The following is a 16,377-nucleotide window of genomic DNA, read 5'->3' as shown; positions in this document are numbered from 1 at the left end:
TAAAAGGGAAAATACACTCAAAACCAAACAATTGCATAGTTTTATTCCAGTGGGGTGTGTGTGTGGTAGCTTAATATCACAATACCAGTAGATTTTCCATTTTACTTAGAAGCTGGGGGATGAGCTGCCTACCCCAGAGTATTTCCCCAAGCCTTTCTTTCCCAGTGCTGATGCAAACACTAGTGTGTGTAATGTAAGATGTTCTTCGCTCACATGACCAAGTGAAAACATCAGTATCTGTCACACTCATCAATCAAATAGGTATTTGTACTGTTTTTATTGGCAGATAAGGAATTTGTCCCTTCTGGATAATATGTCTTGTCTTGGGAGCAGATGGACTAACTATATTATAAGTTATAAGCTATAACTAGCTTTACCTCGACCAGCTACAACATAAACACTAATCCACTGATCGAATAGGTATAGTTTTACTTTTGAGGCTTTAAGTCAAATTTGCTTACGATGCTTTTGCACTTACACTCAATAAGATTTTGAATTCAGGATTTTTACTACAGTTGTATTGGTTCTTTTATCTATAGAAAAGGATTAGGCGACTATTGTTTATTTATATCATTTTTATTTATTTTTTTCCTCAGAAAACTTTATTTATTTTTTATATCTTATTAGTTTTGACTTTTTGTCCCCCAGAATTAGAGAGAAAAAATATTTTTCCAAGAAAAAAAAGCTAGAAGTCAACTTTTTATGCCGTGGCCTGAAGGGCTTCAGTCCGTCATCCAGCCCTTCTTATACACGATTCTGTATCACACACCAACATTGTAATACCTGACTTCTTTTCATAGAGCACCAGTGTACTGGGATGCACTCCTGTTGTCCTTATTTCTCTCCAAGTTTAAACGTTTGTTAAAAGTATATTTTGCATATTAAATTTCAAAAACTCTTTACAGCTTAGTCTGTAAGAACAACACTAAAAAGTCTCCTCTGGTTCTAAAGATTCATCAGAATAGAAAATTATAATAAAGTGCCACCGTTTCAGTCTTCTCTATTGGTACAGGAAGAGAAGGAGAAACAACTGGAATAGGACAATGTGAGTCCTAACAAGGAGTCATGAATCAGAGTGGAGTTAACGTTTTGTGAGCCCTCTTCACATGAAAGGGTAAAGTGCTGAGCCAGTGCTGACTTGCTGAGTTTCTCAAGGTTCAGAAAAGTGTTAAATTATCCAATGGTGACCATTTCTTACTGTGGATGGACATTTATCCTGCAGGTTTAATTATGATGGTAGAGAAGCTTGATTGCTGCAATCATTTTCTCACTGAAGGAGGATTGCAAAATCCATATTGTAGGTCAATCGCTATTTAGAAAAACCCGATTTATATTATTACCAACAGAGTGGTAGGCTAGGGCTCCTGTTTATTGGTTGGGTTTCCCTATAGTGACGTCAAAGGAGTTCCCTTTTGTTGTTAATTTTTAGTCTTGGGGTGAAAGTGGTGTGTGCGACAGTTGATACAGACTTGGTTACTTAGAAAATTATTATGAAATTGAAATTTGCTATAAAAGATTAAAAGAAAATGTTAGCTATCCAGCAAATGTGTTGGAAATATGAGCAATGCTGATTTGTTTCTGGTAGTTTGTCTTTTGAACAGCAAAAATAATCATTGCTGCTTCAAACAGAACGGGAACAGCTCGTAAACATAGATCTGTTGGATACACCTGTTGATTTCTTCAGTAAATTGCGTCTAATTCGAAGACACTTCTGTGTGATACTTCACAGTCGCACTAATACTTTTATTCATTTTAGTTCCCCCTGCTGCTATTCTTGAAGTGTAACTTTCCCTCTGTTGGGAAGAGAACTCCCAAATTGGGTTAAAGAAACCACTAACTGTGCATGTTAGTTGATGCTGGACTGGCACTACTGAGGGTGTTGTAAGAATGGAATTGTGTCCATTTTTGATCGGGGACTGTTTTGGTAATTTCAGTGGACACTTTTAGACTTTAGAATAGCTCAGTGGTTGTGGTGCAGTATCGGATGTTACTGGGAAGTGATGATTCTCCTCCAGACTGTAAAGCTCACTTTCAATTTCTTACATTGACATGCGCTAATAAATTCATTGCAATAACCTGAAACTCTAATATCCACTAATTTGCATACATTGACATGGTATGTGTGAGTGTCCTGCTTGGCTTTTTGATTTGGGGAAAAAAAATGACTAGTGATGGACATCTGAAAGTCTTTCAGACTCTCATTTCTGCTTTTCTTTTTTAGTTTTGTTTTTGTGACCAAAGCAGTTTATTGTTGACCACAAAATACACAAGCCAAATCCTGTCTCTTACTTAAAATACTCAGAAATTGAATAAACAATTATATACTTTGAATTCTATTCTGTCCTACTTGGATGGTAAAGGGATTTGCTCAGGATGTGCACGTGTGTGTGCATGTAAAGTTTATTCTTCCATATTTTGTTACTTTGCATTTTAAAAGGGGCTTAACATACACAACACTAAGCAGCTTGGAGTGAGTGCACATCACGATTTACTGCATGCTTTTCCTCGAAGAGTGGTGTTCTAAGAAACAATTCTTTGTCTTCTTTCAAATTTTCTCCATTTTGTTTATATAAATTCAAACTTCGCTCTGTCATACTTTCTGCCACATAAATGTTCGAAACGTTCTTACAAATGAAAAAATCTGTCATTTGCTTTTATATAAAATGATGATTTAAGCAAAAATATTTGTGTGTATTGAAAGAATTTCAGTTTAATCCTATCCAACAAACAATATATAATCTTCAGTGGAACAGTTTGGGACCAAATTGCAGGGTAGGAATTATCCCAGTGTTGTATAACACACTGTAACTGTATAACACACCAACTAACCTTTCAAATGAGTTTACATTCAAGGCAAAACCAGACAGACCTGATATGACCACATGTAAGGACCATTTAACTCAATAGAGAACGCCCTACATATACCACTCACATACTACAATATAAGTACAGTATGATCAATAAGTGAAGTCTGAATTTTGCTCATATTCTTCTTTTTCCTCCAGCTTTTCACTGAAATAAATCAGTGGGTCATTGTGCGTCAGTTCGCTCTATATATTTTGCTTTGTTCCTCTCATGTTTCCACTGAATTCTTATGACTAAGAAAGGGAGGGATCAGTTGGTTGCAGTAGATAGACTTTCATGTCTGCAAGTGCATATGCATATAGTTACCACATATAGTTACCACATATGTTATAGTTAATGCTGGCTGTAGTCAGTTATTGCATATAGGTATGTACAAGGGAAATGGTAAGATCCAGCAAAATTCCCATTTGGTCTTTCCTTATAACCACCAGCCTCTTCAACATAACCCCTTCTTAAATACACCCTGGAAAAAACTTTTAGTGTCTAATCAGTCAAAACCTTTCTTTTAAAAAAAATCATTTTTAATGAAACACAAATTAGGGAAAATCAGTTTGCTATGAACACTTGACTACAAAACTGGTCTAATTTGTTACATAAGGGTGAATGTGTGCAACTGTGGTAGTTTTGTCTGTACAAGTTTAATATAAAACCATCTTAATTTCATTTTCCAGCTTTAATATCTTTTATACTTGGATTTCAATAATCAGAATAAGCCAGATACATTCTCACTGTGTGCATTATTTATTGATTTTGTATAAGAACAGACACTATAATTAGCTTACTTTAAGTCTATACATGTGAATATAGTGCATGTTTTTTGGATTTGCATTTTAGTAACATTTGGTCTACCCACAGACATGAATTACAGTCATCTTTTTCTATATACAACCACCTATACAATACATACAATACAATACAATACATGTTCGTCCTATACAGGACGAACATCTCATAGTCTTTTCATGTTATATGCAAAAGACATATGTAATACTACCACAATAAATAATATAAAATCTTATTACATATGGGGCTGTGAAAAAATTCTTTAAAATAATATATATAAACATAACTATGCTTGAAATAATGGGGCTGATTTTATCAATAAATAATATCTATGACTTCTAGGAAGTTATTTGACCAACCATTTAAAGTAAAGACAAATGGGAATGTTTGTTTTTGGCTAATGCAGTGACATCAATAATATGTAAGAAATCAAGGTACTCCACGACATTGTAAAAATCCCGAAGTTCCACTATTGGCCTAAAACAGTCCTGCACATTGAAATTGGCTGCAGTTGGCTCATACAACCAAGAAATGAAAAGGGGCCAATAACTTAGTATAAATATTTAGTTGGAGGCTTTGATGGTTGATGCAGTTTGGGCATGTGATGATCTGTTCTCTTATCAAAAAAGATCCAATAAAAAACAAAGATCAGATGTGTGGTATTTAAAAATATTGTAGTTTACAGATGCACATCCTTCTCTGTGGTTATAAGTGAAGCTGGAGCATTGAAATCTTAACATGTTACAAAGGGTTCCCACTGGACCAAAATAATACCTTTTGTGTTTTTTGTGCCATGTTCTCTCTATTTACATACCTTTTCAGATAAAAGAGTCTGAGTTCAGTATGAACAAGCTTCTCTCTTAATGCTCTAATCCCAAATGTATGTAAGGTTTACACTAAAACAATGTGATGGTTAAAGAGGTTGGAATAAGGCTGGTGACACTGAGCTTTTGTTAAGCCTGCAGTTCAGTGGGGCCATTGCTAGATGGCAACCACACGACATGTATGACGATATATTCAGTCCTCTGAAAGGGGGACATCCTGAGGAAACACGCACTGCAGCAATAATATGACTCTTGCATGAGTTGTTCTGTGAACACTGAGATGTGTGTTTGGATTTCAGTTTACGAGTATAAGTATGTGTGTGAGTCTGCAATGTGTAATTACTGTTTTATCTGAAATATTTATCATCTGTTTTTTAACTTGTTTCAGCAGGACCATCTGCGTCACCACGAAGACAGAAGACATTTCTGCGTGAAATCTTATGTGTTTCTTCCACTGCCATGATTTTTAATCCTTACGTGATATTAATGTCAGTGTTGTGCAGATGTAAACTGATCCTCAGTTAAACTAGCCATGCTAGCAGCTCTGTGAAGTTGCACATGTAGGCACAGTAATGGTGTGAGTTAAATGCTAACATCAGCATACTGACACACTCACAATGACAATGTCTAACAAGCTGATGTTTATCAGGTATTATGTTTGATGTGTTCACCATCTAGTGTGCTAGCATGCTAACATGTGCTGTTAGCACTAAACACAAACATGGTCAAGGATGATGGGAAGAACATTAGGTTTCATTCAGACATTTGATCATAAATCAAAATACTGAGCAGGATAAAACATAAATGTCTAAAGAAAAATGTTATTACAATTCATCACGTCACTCAAAACTGTAAATGCCAACCACACAGTGATGCTGTGATGAAATGTCAGGGGACATCAGTGTCATAGGATTCATCATCTCGGTATCACGAATGTCTGTAGCCTACACAGTTTCCTGTCAGTTCATCTATTTGTTGAGACATTTCAGTCTAGACCAAAGAGGTTGTCTGACCTACCGTCAAACTGCCAGAGCCATGGCTAAAAATGCCACGCACTAAAGGGCAGTGCAATTAAGTGCACAGAATAGTGTCAGTTCTTACATGGTATGAGTCTTGCTTATGTCCCTCTAAGGGACATGACCTTGTGTGCCATATTTTGTTATAGTTTCTATTTCGCATTATTATTTCCTCACTTTTTGTTACCTTCTGATTCTGCTTTCCGTATCACTTCCTGCCTTATCATCACCTGCATGCTGGTTTCTCTCTTCTTTCCAATCGCTTCTCTCATTCTTCACTCTCTCCACTCCTCTTCATCCTCTTTACATTCCCACTTCTCCTCTCTTCTCTCTCTTTGGCCCTCGTTCTCCCACGGACGAGGAGAGTCCGCAAGAGACGAGAGGAATTGTATCTCCACTCTGTTCCCCACAGGCACTCTTCAATATTTAATCAAGAGTGCATTTGTTTGAAGAGAGTCCTGAATATGTGTGCATGTGAGTGATAAAGAGAGATGTCTGGCCAATGTGTGTGTGGATACTGTATTTGCATGCAGGAGAGGGGCAGAAAAGAAAAAAGAAGTGTGAAAGAAAAGCACACCTGACGAAAGAAAGATGAAAGGCTTTCTCCGTTCTTATAGTAATTGGTTTCCTATCTCTTCTTGCTCCAGCCTTCTTTTTCCTCTTGCTCTTTCTTTCCCCTATCATCTCCTTTACTCCATTTCCCTTCCCCCTGTAATCCATTCTTCTGCCCGTGCATCATCATGTAACCCTGGGGTAGCGTACAGTACTATATAAGCACTACCCCAGTATATTGGGCTTACTCATTCAAATGCTGTACTATCAGGTTTATTTGATTTTGCTGTGTGTGCATATGGGACTGTGTGTGCGTTTATCAGCGGCTGGTACCAGCCCTCTCCAGGGACCGCAGAGCAGCACATTTCATCATCCTCGGCACAAGAAACCCCAAAGTCCCCTTCTCTTCTTTTGCTTCTTCAGCAATTCAGTAGGCAGTGAGTGTTTTCCTTATTTCCCTCTTTCACTTTCAGACAGATGCTGGTGCTATAAATCTGACTGCAAGATTTGTTTCTTCTTTCAGATTTACTGTAGAACTATGAAAGTTATTAGACAGCCGCTTCATGTGAACTCCTGACTGAAGTCCTTTGAAAATTAGCTTCTAGACCTCTGTGCAGAAGACATGGCGAACCACGGCTCTGTTTATTTTAATGGGGGATCTTTGGCAATATTCTCAAATGTAATATCTTCCCACAGCTATCTGGAGCTTCCCAGCTCCTTCTTCAGCACTCTCCACCTAATCTCAGAAGGCAGCTATCTGACTGATAATCTGAAAAAGGATGATGGCCTATGGTTCTCAGTAATTGTGTTTAGCTCTCCTTTAGCACTCTGGCAGATTATAGCACCCTGAGGCTGCACACGAGAACAGAGAACCTCTCATTCAAAACAAGTGCTCCGCAGAGAAATTGTTTAAATAATTGACATCAGGCTGGTTTGCATTTTTAACAGTATTTTTCTCTACAAATGCAGTGTGTCAAGCTCTTCACAAAACATTCATTTACCATCCATGTAGTGTGTTACGATGGTGTTCAACATTCACGTCAAACGTCCAACCTGATTATTAGCTTTATTGTGTTACATATATACTTGACTATATTTTAACTTGACGTAAAAAATTTCAGCCCCCAGACCCGTCCCTCCCCCATAATGAATGGATAGAAAAATATTTCAGTTCAGATCAGTTCTCAGAAGCTTTAACATCATCTATATGTGTTTTCTCTCTCCTCATTTACCCGCTGCACTTTCCTGACATTTTCACTACAACATGATGGATTTCAAAACACAATAGACTTCAAAAACCTGACCGGCTTGTCTGCATTGTTCAGCAGGATATAGATCTATTATCATTGTTTCCATCAGGGTTAAAAATCCGTCTTCATGGTGTTTTCTGTTCACTGTGTTCCAGTAGTTGCAGCTGACATCCCTTTCCAATCCTACTATGAAACACCTGAATGGTGAGAATGGTGATAAAATGGGATTTAGGGGCAAAGAAACAACAGCAAAAGAGAAAACACAATGACATTTCACAAAATACATGACAGTGTGTGTGTGCGCGTGTGTGTTCGGATGCGAACAGTAGCTCTATATGCTGGTTCATTACCATTGACAGTGATAGTATAATCTGAGTCCCTGAAAGGGGCCAATTATCCAAGATTACAAGTCCTATCAGACAAGCAGGCTCGACATCTGAGTTAACTGAACCCACTGCACTCCAGCTGAACCCTGCGCAGTTTTATGTCATCTGGAGTATAAAGCTCAGATCCTCTTGAATCCACTGAATTTAAATGAATTTCCTTTCATATAGTATTCAGCTGAATTATTTAATTAAATTTACTGCACTTTCACTAGTTTCCTAAGGGCTGTGCACATTTTTAAGCATAAGGGTGAATTTCTTTTCCCACGATGCATTCATTGCTTACAATGCTACAAAGATTGCATGAGAAGAAAATCTATTCTTATTTTAGTAATAGAGAATATCACACATTTTCTTGGATTCAAATTCAGAATAAAGAAGTTTTTGTTTTAGTTAAATAACATGCGATGGAAATCAGTCTTTGATATGTGAGTGAATCTGCTGAAAACAAATTGGTTTACATATATATTGCAGAGAGAGAGAATAAATAAAAAAAGAAATACATTATATAGGCTGTAACAACCAACTTGCTTTTGTTATGCTCTTGCACAAACCTAGCCCTAGTTTGAGCGTCATGTATTAACACATCTGAGACAGAAAATATGCTGTTGGCAAAAAGGATTTTAAACATCTCTTCCATGTTGTGATTCTAAATCCTGTCCAATATATCGTTTTGCTCATTCTGTACAGCACACACACACACACTACTACTACCCTTCCACGCCAGTATGCGTATTTTTCCAGAAATAATTTAAACTTATCCTTAAACTTAACTACAGAACTTTTTCATTTGGTTTATCTTGTATGGATTCAGGAAGGACATCTCACTGCCATCACTGGCCCATTCTCAAATTGAGGTTAGTTTTTATTTTTTGTGACGTGAACATCATACTTTTAATCCAGGTGGTTAGAAGAGAATGAGCAGTTTGGAAATAACTTCAGAACAACTTCAGTCTTCTGGATTTTCATTCTTCAGACAAACAGATGCTGAGTATATTATCCTGTTTTTCCTATTTACATGTCACTTAAATCAATCTGACACCATATTGGCTGATACTGCACTTCTGAAACTGATGACACTTGTGAGTAGGAAGAAACCTGAATTTACAGAACTGTACAAAAATAAACTAGCTTTAACAAAAAGGATATTTGCTAGAGGTGTAGTATTACGCAGATACAGACAGGCTACTCCTGTTATTCTGAAAACAATGTTTCAGTCTGAAACAGAAATCTACAGCTAACAGCAACTGGGGCTGTCACTAAAATGATGTCATATTACATAAAGACACACACCAGGGCTGGTTCAAACCAACGCTATCACCAGCATCTTATGCAAACATGCATAAGGAAGAGGAAGAGGAATTTTTAAAAAGTAATGCTTGATGGCTATTAGTATAGAGTAAGGAAACACATGAGAGACAGCAGCATTGAGACCCTCTCATGTTTCAGCTAACCTGTGTCCGGTTAAACTGGAATGTAAAGCTCCAGGCTCCACAGCATTCTCATACTGCCAAGACAAAATAGAGCTTGAAACCTGCAAAGGACCTCCAAATATAACACACACACACACACACACACACAAATGTGGGCACGTGTTTGTTTTGATTCCTTTTGGAGGCTTTACATTGACATTCATTTCCTGGAAACTTACCCTAAACTATAATTACAACCACTACTTACCTAACCCTAACCCTACCTGTGATCACATCACCATCTAATTCAATCCCACCTTGATGGATATTTTGGGGACCGTGGATTTGGTCCCCGTGGTAAAAGCTGAGTCCCCACAATATCCTAGCTTTCGGTCCCCTTAATGTGAGTAGGCTACACCAGGCTGTGGCTGCTCTTTGTTTACCTATGGAAACCCGAGCCAGGTAATGTGATGACGCAGGTCTACCCGGTGCCTTCTGCCAGTCTCTTTCCTCCCTTCCCCCAAACACTAATATCTTTACATGATATTATATATATATATATATATATATATATATACACTGCAGTAGAGCAGTTAGAATGGTTTTAAATTTACCTGGCGCTTGTTCTTTGTCACTTTGGAAAGATAAAGGTGGAAGTGATGCAATGTTTCTATGCACCTGTGACCCCCCAACCCGCCCACACATACACACACATAAACCTGGTAGTTAGCACCGGAGTAGGGCGCGCGAGCCATTGGGTGGAGCAGCAGTTTCGCGTGCTGCGGAATACATTCGGTAGGTCGTTAAAGGCTGCGCGCGGGTTGGCTGCAGATGCATGTCGCTGAGTGTGAGCGCGAGGCGGGAGGAAATGGCGAACGGGCGCGGGCTGCGGTGCTCCTTGTGAGGGTACAGTAGACACCGGGAGCGGAGGCAGGCGGCGGCAGCTCGAGGACACACGGGAGGAGAAGAAGAAGCAGAACCATGGAGGACTCGGAGCCCGCAGAGGACGGCTTGCTCGCGGGCTTGCGGTGGAACCGGAGCGCACGGGACCAGGCTCAGCTCAAACACAAAATCCGGGATCTACCGGGGCTACTCAAGCACGGGCTGCACCTGCGGAAGAAGAGCGTGAGTATTTCAAACCGACCGCTGTCCGTCCTTCCGTGTTTGGTAAACGTTAACCACGAATATTTGTAAACCATCAGCTTTCGTGAAACCGCTCTGTGCGCCGAGGCTGTTTGGTAACCCCGTCACGACTCAGGTGTTTTCATTTTGTTATAAGCATTACTGTCGCAGAGCCATCGTGTGCGTGTTTGTGTGTGCGTGTGTCTGTGCGTGTGCGCGCTCTCTACATCCATAATAACCAGAATTGCTGTTAGACACCATGCCTTCACACTCAGGTAGTCAAGGCAACCACCCCCTACACAGATACCGACTTTATACACTATACAAATGCACACTATGTACGTACGTACGTATGTATGTATGTATGTATGTGTGTGTGTGTGTGTGTGTGTGTGTGTATATATATATATATATATATATATATACACACACACACACACACTCAAATTATCTTTTTTTTTTTTGTTTGTAAATCACTGATTTATTGTTTGTCAACCAATAATGACTATGTGCATGATTAAATGTCAGGGCAGAAGGTGATCTCAAATTGTTTTGTCCTACTAACAGACAAAAAGCTTTAATATGTTAAATTAAGATGATGTGAAACAAAGAAAAGCTGCAGATCCTTAAAGTTCAGAATTGATTATTTTGCTTGATAAATGACTTAAATAATAAATCAGAGGTAAGTGGTCGACTAATTATTCTAGCTTTAGTCTTACAGTGGTTCTTTTCGTGATGAGTGGTTCACTAAGCAGCAAATGTGTATGAGTCAGGGTGCCCTGATGTGGAACGAGCACACCTGACAAACCGAATAACTGCTCAGTGCATCGGCTCCGCTCATCTTCATCATCAGTGGCAGCCAGATGAAAACATGTCCCTGATTCCCTCTGTGGGAATCACAAACGGGATTGCTAGGACTTCCATTCCTACTGCTGTCAAATGTGCTAATAATATAGAAGGTTTGTAGTGTTGGGCCCCTGTACACTGAGGAGATGTTTGTCATTTTGCACCCTGTTATTTTAAGAGGTTTTTAAATGACCTAGAGATTGAGGCTACAGTTTTTCTGTAACCTGATTTTGGTAATATGATTAAATTGTCTTGTGGAAACAAATCAGTTGTAGTAAATTCTACTTTTAATTTAAAAAGAAAATGTGAGAATAGGATCATCTAATTTAACCATAGAGAATGATGATGGTTGTATTCCTTTACTGGAGGACTGCAGTCAAAATAACGTAGATACTGTGCTCTGATCATATCATAGATCACATTTACCAAAAAAAAAAGCCGACTGTTCCTGTTCATTGCTGCGATTGATCCTGAGGGAAGCAAATGAGGGAATCCTAAGTATATGAAGGAACATTTTCCTTCTCCTCTCTTATTCTAACCTACCGTGTGGGTGAGTGTGATGAGGCGTGGGTGATAAGTGTAAAGGTATGACTGTTCTGTGCATACTGGTTCTTTCTAGACACACTTGGCCAAACATTGCCTGCCACACGTTCTCACACACGTACTTGTTTGTGCACAGATACATTTTCCAAAAAGATATTAAAAATGAACTATAATACCAGGGGTTGTTTTTGCACTGCACTACAATTAGAAAAATGTGACTTGATCTCAAAGCATCAACCTTTTTTTAGTCGGTTTATGCATGATCTTGAACTGTTGTTTGGTTTTTTGCTGTAATGTTTGGGGCCCTGTGAAAGTGCAGAACCCCTGACATAAGCAGTTTTTCACATTACCTAATATGCACGTTTGATGTTAGCTGGCAATGAATTGAAACTTTTGTGTTGCATAGAGTCGCCTGTCACCTTCAGCTCCAGCCTGCAGCAGCCTCACCTTGGAGGATCCTGTCTTACCTTATTCTTTGTTGTGACATGCTCTGGTATTTAATTGTTAGTCCTTTGAGTTGTAATATGACAGGATATGACAAGAGAAGAGAGAGTTGACACTTACTCACACTTTAGTTTTCAACTTTTACAACACTTGCCATATAGTGATTTGTACCATAAACACCCTGTAGGAGCTTACAATAGCTCTGTGTCCAGCAAATCCATTATTAGATCTTTTATTCCCCTTGTCTTGTCTTAGTTCTTCTCTTTTGACTCTCTGACACTACAGCCATCAGAGTTAATGAATTGATGGCAGACTGGACATACTGGAAATTACGTTGCTGCCCCAAGATCATACCAGATTTTTTTCATTTTAAATGAGAACTAGACCGTTCACCCAGAAACAATATATATAAATGTACTGTATGGTCTTCAAATCACATATTTTATGCTGTAAAAAAAATTATGAAATCTAATATTCACTTTACAGGCACTGTCTCAGAGGAAAGATAATATTTCATAGAAGAGGATCTTACTTCTGCATTATATATATATATACAAGCAAAACATGGCATGTGATGTGATGTGATTATGTCTGCCAGCAGTATTTCACATCCATAACTGAATTATACATTGAGATAAGAGAGATGAAAGGGTGAGTGAACGAGGGGAGAGAGACTCAAACATATTAGCACACATTATCAATGGAAGCACTGTCCTTGACTGAAAGGATTAGCACACTAAGTATTTCAGTACTGTTTCTGAACTTTATTAACAAGTTAAATATGTGTTTTAAATTAGAAGCACACTTAAAGGAAATGATGCACAATAATGCAAGTAAAGTTGTGTGCATGTGTATGCAAAAGACAAACATACAAGTGTAATACATCAGGACATTTAAGGCCAATAAAATTCCAGTAATCTGTAAGGATCTTTTTATTGAGACAACAAAACTGTCACCAAAATCAGCCCTGTAGTTTAATTTACCACCAATCCAAACATCAGTAGTTTCAATTTCCTCTTTAGAAGATTATAAGAAGGTCAGCAAAAGTGTGATATTAACAGATGGAGGCACTGACTGTGTTGGTAAACCAAAGGTCATATGTTCTGGTAGGGAGCGTTTAGCTGGCAGGTGGCTTTCTTTACAGCTTTGCTCTGTTTTTATTGTTATTTGTGTGCGAGTCCACTGAGCTGTGGTTGCAGTGTTGTCTCCATTTTGACTTTCTTGTATGACGCATCTGTTGAGGAGTTGACAGGAGCTTAATGTGAATGTGTGCGAGGGGGTTTGCCAAGCATATCGTGCATACACAGCTCTCACTGTGCTCAGCAATCTAATCGGAGAGTAATCCATTTCTTGCAGATAATGACCTTGCTCTCTTCTGCTCTCTCTCTCTCTCTCTCTCTCTCTGTGTACACACTTTGAAGTCATCACACAGATAAGCGTGTCAGCATGTGCTCTCTCTTTATAGCCCATCGTTCATCTTCTCTCCTCTTCTTCTTTTCTCTTCTTCTAGCCTTCGGTGTACTGACAGCAATGAGGCTGTGCGCCCTGTGATGCAGGAATGTGCGTTTGTGCGAAAACGAAATTGAAGCACATACAGAGACTCACAGGAACATGGCCAGCAGACATCTCTCTTGTGGTGTGATACAGTGTGAACGAAATACCTCTAGGACTAGTGCGTCTGGACTGAGTTTGTGAGGAGAGATGATGGTGGAGAAACAAAGGCCTGTGCAGAGATCTGTGTTCACCAGGCAGGGAGACTTAAGAGATGGAGAGATGAGATACAGTGACCGAGACAAAAGAGCGAGACAGAGATAGCGATAGGCAGAGACAATTTATTTAGTCTTGTGTGCTTGGCTGGCTGGTGTGCTCTACTTAACCCTCAGTCCAAACACTGCACATCTTTAAGCAAAAACACGATAAAGCAGCAAATCCTCACAACTCAGTGTGTAATTTGTCAGATGAGTTTGTGACTGTCTCTTTAATTTTATCACTTGCGAGCAAACAACTATGTCATGTCTGGATACAGAAAGATATGTTAATTTGTCTGCATTAGGACGCAGTATCTGTCATAACAGAGAGCAGGGAGTGAATGAATGAAAGCTCAGATGTTAGCTGTGATGTATAGCTCTGTTGTTAGCTGATCCAAAGAATGTGAAGAAACGTTTTTGTAAGTTTTGTCTCGTAAGTGTGGACATGGTCTTAAAGAGCTGTTTGATACTTCAGGAAATTCCCTTATTTGCTTCTTTGCCAAGACTTAAATTGATATCACTCTAATGTCTGTCTGGTAAATGTGATGGGTCATTTAGCAACGGTTAGAGCAGCTTACTTAAGCACAAAGACTGCACAAAACAACCATAGTGCAGCACATAGGCACCTGTAAAACCCCAGGCTTCCCCACCTTTGCCAAAATGTTGAACTCTTCCTTCCATGGTAGAACAGAACGGTCGACAGGCCCGCAAGTTTTATGTTTATGCAACTGTATATGTTCTCTTGCTTATATGTGTGTGTGGTTGTGAATGTGTGTGAGACAGAGAAAGACATCTAAGGCAGTATCATTGCTCTAATGAGGATCTTACTGCTCTACATCGCTCTAATTATCCTAATTCATTTTCTTGCAGCTCAAAGCTGCAGCTGAGCATTTCTCTCCCCTCGTCTTTGTCTTGCTCACTTTCTCTCTCTTTCACAGTTACAATTAAAATGATCTCTTCGTCTCGCACCACCTCGGCTCTCTCGCTCTCCATCAGTCATGCTCATATCACCCATCATATATTCATAGACTGCTGTGAATTGTTCGGGCTCCCTCTCTTCATTTCTCCTCCCGCACTCCAACTCATTTATATTTTTTGTCTGTGTCTGTCTTCCACAGTTGCTTGACGCATTTATTTACTTCCATCATTTGCTGGCACCGTATGTTTCTGTCTGTCATCATCTGGTGGTTTATTGTCAGCCAGTGAGAGGTGAAGGGCAGCAGTGATCTCTGGTGCAGCCTTAGTTTTTTTTTGTGAATGTTTCCAGAGGGGAGTCAAATCCATAACTCTGTCAGTGATCTTGTTGCACTCCTATTGCAGGAGGTTCTCATCTGTCTGTGTTTAATGAACGCTGGCAACGTGATTGTTATACTGATACAATTTTAGTTTGTGCTTTTATTGGAGATGTACGTCTGTGGTGTTTTTTTTTTTTTTTTTCAAAGCAGATGCCAGTGTCTGATAGCTGTTCTTAATCATGCTGTTTTCTAATACTGTATACAAATTCACATGCAAAAAGTACTTGTAATATATTCAAAGAGTACTTATCTCTGGGGCTTTCTCATATTAGGATTATCTGACACCGATCAATGGAAAATGGATGAATGGCATATTTCAGGTGCCGAATCAAACTGCCAACTTGATTTGGTCTTAAATGTGAATTTGCGACCTACATGTATATTGTTTTGGCTTTGCTGTTGTAGTGGAAAAAACCGTAAGGCTTCCACAAATAGGTACCTTGCACTTTTTGAGTGTAGCTGTACCATTGTTTCCATTAATTTGTAGATATTACTATGGTTCAAACCATTGCAAAAGTATTTCAGGGGAGGCAAATACTTCTATAGACATAGTAAACATTTCCATGCATTGTTTCAGCAGTAATAGATTAATCTTTTTTTCAATAGCTGTAATTGTTATAACAATAGTAATATTGGAATGTTGAATACTGGCTATATATTGGGATTATAGATCATAATAGACCAATAAATATTTTAAAGTGCTTTTTGTCATGTTAATTCACCAAACTATCTTTTTTTATTTAATAACCCCATAATGTCATTTCTCATTGTTTTTTTGTTTTGATAAACCACACAGAGTCATAAATCTTGTAAAGATCTATTATCTTCAAAGCTAGTAGTTAATTGTTGTTATTGGCAGTTTTATGGGCTGTCAAACATTTGAAACAAGCTTGTAATTCAACAGCAGGACAACCAAAATGTAGTATTGGTAAATTATGTCGGAGCAAGTTACATTGCAGTGAATTACCAAAACAGATGTCTGCATGCAGCGCCGTTTCCGCTCCACTTGATCTACACTTTCTATCCGCTTTAATCTGTTTTATGACAAATGTGGCACCACAGTGTCAACACTGTCATATAGCTTCTCTGGCGCCATAATAATCCATAAAGATTAAGAGCTTATTTCCTGGTAGGGGAAGTAGAGGTGAAGTGGATATGCTGCAGGCAGGGGATGCAACATGATGGCATGATGGTGGTAACCATGAAGAGATTTATCATGGTATCACTTTATTATTATGATAGATTTTATGATTGTTATTTTATTGAGGGACAACAGAAACTATAAGACATTCTT

The 16,377-nt window shown here is 38.7% G+C and overlaps 1 protein-coding gene across 1 annotated transcript in view; it reads left to right on the top strand.

Moving 5' to 3' along the window:
* Nucleotides 1-9,823: 9,823 nt before the first annotated feature.
* rapgef5a (Rap guanine nucleotide exchange factor (GEF) 5a) overlaps nucleotides 9,824-16,377 on the top strand; it is a 38,446-nt gene continuing 31,892 nt past the window's right edge. The window contains exon 1 of the mRNA XM_026300516.1: nucleotides 9,824-10,210. Coding sequence (XP_026156301.1) covers nucleotides 10,067-10,210 — 144 coding nt within the window. The 5' untranslated portion in view covers nucleotides 9,824-10,066. The remainder of the gene's footprint in view (nucleotides 10,211-16,377) is intronic.

The sequence above is a fragment of the Mastacembelus armatus genome, chromosome 11, assembly GCF_900324485.2.
Source record: "Mastacembelus armatus chromosome 11, fMasArm1.2, whole genome shotgun sequence".
In the NCBI taxonomy this organism is placed as follows: domain Eukaryota; kingdom Metazoa; phylum Chordata; class Actinopteri; order Synbranchiformes; family Mastacembelidae; genus Mastacembelus; species Mastacembelus armatus.
The sequence above is the reverse complement of the archived record's forward strand: the minus strand, read 5'-3'. Positions and strand labels throughout refer to the sequence as shown.